We start from the raw sequence: 4,494 nt of genomic DNA, 5'->3' as shown, positions 1-4,494 counted from the left end.
TATTACATATGTCCCCTTCCCCACTCCCCCAATTGATCTCTTTTAACCCATCTCCATCTCCTGCTCCAGGCCTTCACCACATATGTGAAGGGGTGCATACATTATTTCTGATTGGTGTTTTGGATTTCTTAGGATATATTCCTAGAAGTGGGATCACTGGGTCAAATGGTGGTTCCATATTTAATTTTTTGAGGAAACCCCAATAGTGTTTTCCATAATGGCCGCACCAGTCTGTATTCCCAACAGCAGTGTACTAGAGTTCCCTTTTCCCAATTGCAGTGTACTAGGGTTCACAGGTGTGAGGTGATATCGTTTTAATTTGCATCTCTCTGATGATCAGTGACTTTGAGCATTTTTTCATATGTCTCTTGGCCATCTGTATGTCCACTTTGGAGAAGTATCTATTTAGATCCTTTGTCCATTTTTTAATTGGATTGTTTATCTTCCTTTTGTTAAGTTGTATGAGTTCCTTATATATTTTGGATATTAAACCTTTATCTGATGTTGCATTGCCAATAGTGCCAACTATTCCCAGATAGTGGGCTCCCTTTTCATTTCTTTCTCAATGGAGAGATTTGGTGTTACTATCTCAATCAAATGATCAGACTTACCTTCTAACATGGATCAGACATTATGTGCTAATTCTTAATGTGATGCAATAAGAAGTATATTACATCACCTAGGTGGTATAGTTGCTAAATATGTCATACCTGAGTCAAGCCATGAAGAGACAACCAGTCAAATCAATTATAGAAAATTCTATAAGATAACCAGCCTGAATTCTTTTTAAAAAGTCAGTATCCTGAAAAACAAAATCAAAGGCAGGGGGATACTTCTGGTTAAGAGATTAAAGAGACAAGCCCTGACCGGTTTGGCTCAGTGGATAGAGCATCTGTCTGCGGATTCAAGGGTCCCAAGTTCGATTCCAGTCAGGGGCATGTACCTTGCTTGCGGGTGCATCCCCGGTGGGGGATGTGCGGGAGGCAGCTGATTGATGTTTCTCTCTCATCGATGTTTCTAGCTCTCTGTCCTTTTTCCTTCCTCTCTGTAAAAAATCAATAATATATATTTTTTTAAAAAAAGAGATTAAAGAGACATAAAAACAATATGCACATATAAACCTTGTTTGGATCCTGAATTAGCAAAAAAAATCTATAAAATCTATTTTGGGGGGCTATTGGGGAAATTTAGGTATGGATTGTAAATGAGATATTATTGAATTAATATAAAATTTTTGATGTGATAATGATATTATATGCAGGAGAGTACACTTATTCTTAGAAGATGCTGAAATATTTAGGGATAAAGTATCATCACATCTTCATCTTATTTTCAAACACTTCAGCAAAATTAATAAAACCAATGTGGAAATGTTAATAACTGGTATATCTAGGTAAAAGGTATACATAAAAGTTTTTGTCATATAATTTTACTTTTCTGCAGGTTTGAAATTTTTCAAAATAAAAAGTTGGAGGAACATTCTTGGCTCTTCCATTTGAGTTACTCATTCTCAGATAAGTTTTTAATTCATTCAATACAAATTTATTTAGCACCTACTGTTACATACTCTTATAGGTTACTGGGGAATGGTAATGAATTAAATAGATTGTTTGCTAACTTGTTTCCGCAATCATAAGCGGAGATACAGTAATAGCACCTCCACATAAGCTAATGCTTGTTGTGGAGTAGACACTCAATAAATATTAACTACTATAATTCAACTTTGTCTATTGTTGACCTACTTCTATCCATTTGACCTTTGGTCTTTCAACTGTACTCTAAATAAAAAGGCATAATCCTCCATCTTATTATTCTTATTTTTGTTAATATTATTATGCATTTGAAGTTTTGGAGAGAAGATATATAAAGTCAAAACAAAGATAAAGTGGTTAGGGGATATATTTTTCTAATTAGGCTTGTATATATATGACTATTCTAAGGTTTAAAGTTTATATTCATATAGATTTTATTGATGATTATGTCCTGGTCTAAGATTGGGTTATAACCTAGAAGCAATTAAAAAAAGTTTCTAAATTTAAAAAAAAGTAGATATTGAACTGATTAAATACTTAAAAACGTTAGAAATTCCAATAATCTTGTCTCTTTTACAAACTGTGTATATTTAACATGTTATTTTTTCTATATAAGGATTAAGAGCACTCCTCCCACATTACTCCACCCACTCATGTTTTCAAATGCTAATGGCTCGGTCTGATAAATGTACACTTCATTCTAAGCCCATCCCATAAAATTTATCTTTGAGGTCCAAAACTTCCCTTTCAGTGTAGACTGAGATCATAGCTCATAAGTTATCACACCAAGAATTACGGAAATGCAATAATACTACAAAAACAAAAACTTAAAATCGATAGGGGTGACCCAATAATTAAAAGTAGTAAGTGATACATTTGGATGAAGTGTATTTTCAAGTGTTTATTGAAAAAAAAAAAACCAGAATATTTCTACTTTCTGATTTTTCTCTTACAACTTTTGAGCATACCAAGACAATTATTCATATATTAGCATTAATATCAAGCATACCATATATCTTATGAATTTTACATTGCATTTCAATACTTGTCTACTAACAATATAGTAAATTGTTTTTATTATATATTCTGGGTAGAATTAAAATAAATAACACACAAATAATTTAATATTTTTTATGGAATACCTACTGTGTTCCAGGCTTTGGGAACACAAAAATAAATAAATGGTCCCTGCCATCAAAAAGCTCACAGTTTAAAGGGGGAGACAGACAGATAAACAGACAAATTTAATGTAGTGTGGCAGCCTTGAGAATGGCATGCACAAAGAACTGTGGGGAACCTTCAGAGGGCCGCTTAATCCAGAATGGTAGAAGTTAGGGATGGTGTCCAGATCAAGATGATAAATTTTACAAAAGAGATTGCCAAGAAAAGAATGAATGGGGGAGGGGGGTGATAGGAAGAACATTCCTAAAGAGGGGGTTGCCAAATAGTCTTAGAGATTGGACTGCCTGATCTTTAAGGCCCCTTCCAACTCTAAGAAGACGATAAGAGACAAGCACTCATCCCCTGTTTGATTCAACAAAGAGAATTTGTAGAGAATGGGGCATCTTTCTGATATTTGTTAAACACTGGTTTCCTGGATCCTCATTTTTCACGCTATAGAGCAGTGTAAGAAGAAAACCCCATCCTAACTAAAGTCTTTTGTAGATACCTTCTACTATGGTACTGGCCACAGATTCAGAATGAACAATCTGGTAGAGTGTATAACATGGCATCTGCTTTTAAGAAAAAGAGAACAAACATTAAATTAAAGGTTACTGGAAAGCTATAAACTTTAACAAAGTCAGGTATTTAGGGTTCTTTGAAACAATATTTTTCTTTTAAATGTGGAGAAAACAAAAAGGAGCTGTCCTTTGTCTTAGTTATCTATGAGTAAAACACTAGATGGTGCTATAAGATGGGCAGAAAGAGAGCTTTGCTAAGAAAAATAGAATGGCAGTTCTGATGGTAGTTAAGCATTCTGAATATTTTCCATAACTTTTCAGTCTCTGAGAGCAAGTTTTAGCCCCATGGTCAGATTAATTTGAAACTAAATCACAAACCTAGCACATTTTATAATGATTTCAAAATCATTTCAATCTGATTTCACTGAAATGGAAAACTTAAAGTTATTGAAATATAAATTTACTATACATTTAAACATATTGCTATTAATTTAATTTAGGTTATCTTTCCATGAGCCTAGTTATGACTACTAGTCAATGATCTCTAAGATAGCTTCTTCAAATGGTATCCTGAATTTTTGAATTATTATTAATCAGAAAATGCCAAATTCTCTTATCATTCAAGTACCACAATATACTGACACAAATACATGAAACAATACATTTTGGAATTACTCTATTGGTACATTATTTCTTATATAAAAAACATTTCATGATTTTTCATGTTACATTAAAACCAGAAAAATATTTTTTACTAAAGTGCCAAGTAAAAACAAAGCTTTACTTTTACAATATTTTCTACTTTTAAATGTTAAATATTTTAAAAGGCACATAACAACAACAAAAAAAGAATGGGTAAAGAGATACCTTTTGCAACCTAAGAGTCATTTTAGGTTTAAATTCTCACAGTTATGAAATCTGTTTGTGATTTGGTCTTTTCAGTTCTGCTTCTAGAATTTCCCCCCACGTTTCTGCATCCATTGGGCACATGATTGTTTCTGGTAGGCTAATAGGAGAACATATGTTGCTATATCTGCCACTTAGCCATCCAAGTTTCACTTGACTCTTCTGGTAATTCCTCAGTAGTATGTCCTGAAAGAGGTAAACCAGCATCATCACAGAAGGTAGTTGGTTGCTGCCTGGTGAGTTGAGTTTGTTTAAAACCAGAGAAGCTGATTGACAGGGCTGAAAAGAAGATTAAATGTTTACATTCATATACACATATACTACTAAATTTGTGTGTGTGTGTGTGTGTGTGTGTGATGTGTGTGTGTGTGTAT

The 4,494-nt window shown here is 33.4% G+C and overlaps 1 protein-coding gene across 1 annotated transcript in view; it reads right to left on the bottom strand.

Annotated features, from left to right (window-relative positions):
- Positions 1-2,413: 2,413 nt before the first annotated feature.
- Positions 2,414-4,494, bottom strand: part of FBXO48 (F-box protein 48) — a 6,138-nt gene continuing 4,057 nt past the window's right edge. Inside the window, 1 exon segment of the mRNA XM_014532084.1 lies at positions 2,414-4,306. Coding sequence (XP_014387570.1) covers positions 4,124-4,306 — 183 coding nt within the window. The 3' untranslated portion in view covers positions 2,414-4,123.

The sequence above is a fragment of the Myotis brandtii genome, unplaced genomic scaffold, assembly GCF_000412655.1.
Source record: "Myotis brandtii unplaced genomic scaffold, ASM41265v1 scaffold84, whole genome shotgun sequence".
In the NCBI taxonomy this organism is placed as follows: domain Eukaryota; kingdom Metazoa; phylum Chordata; class Mammalia; order Chiroptera; family Vespertilionidae; genus Myotis; species Myotis brandtii.
This window is presented reverse-complemented; position numbering and strand designations above follow the sequence as displayed.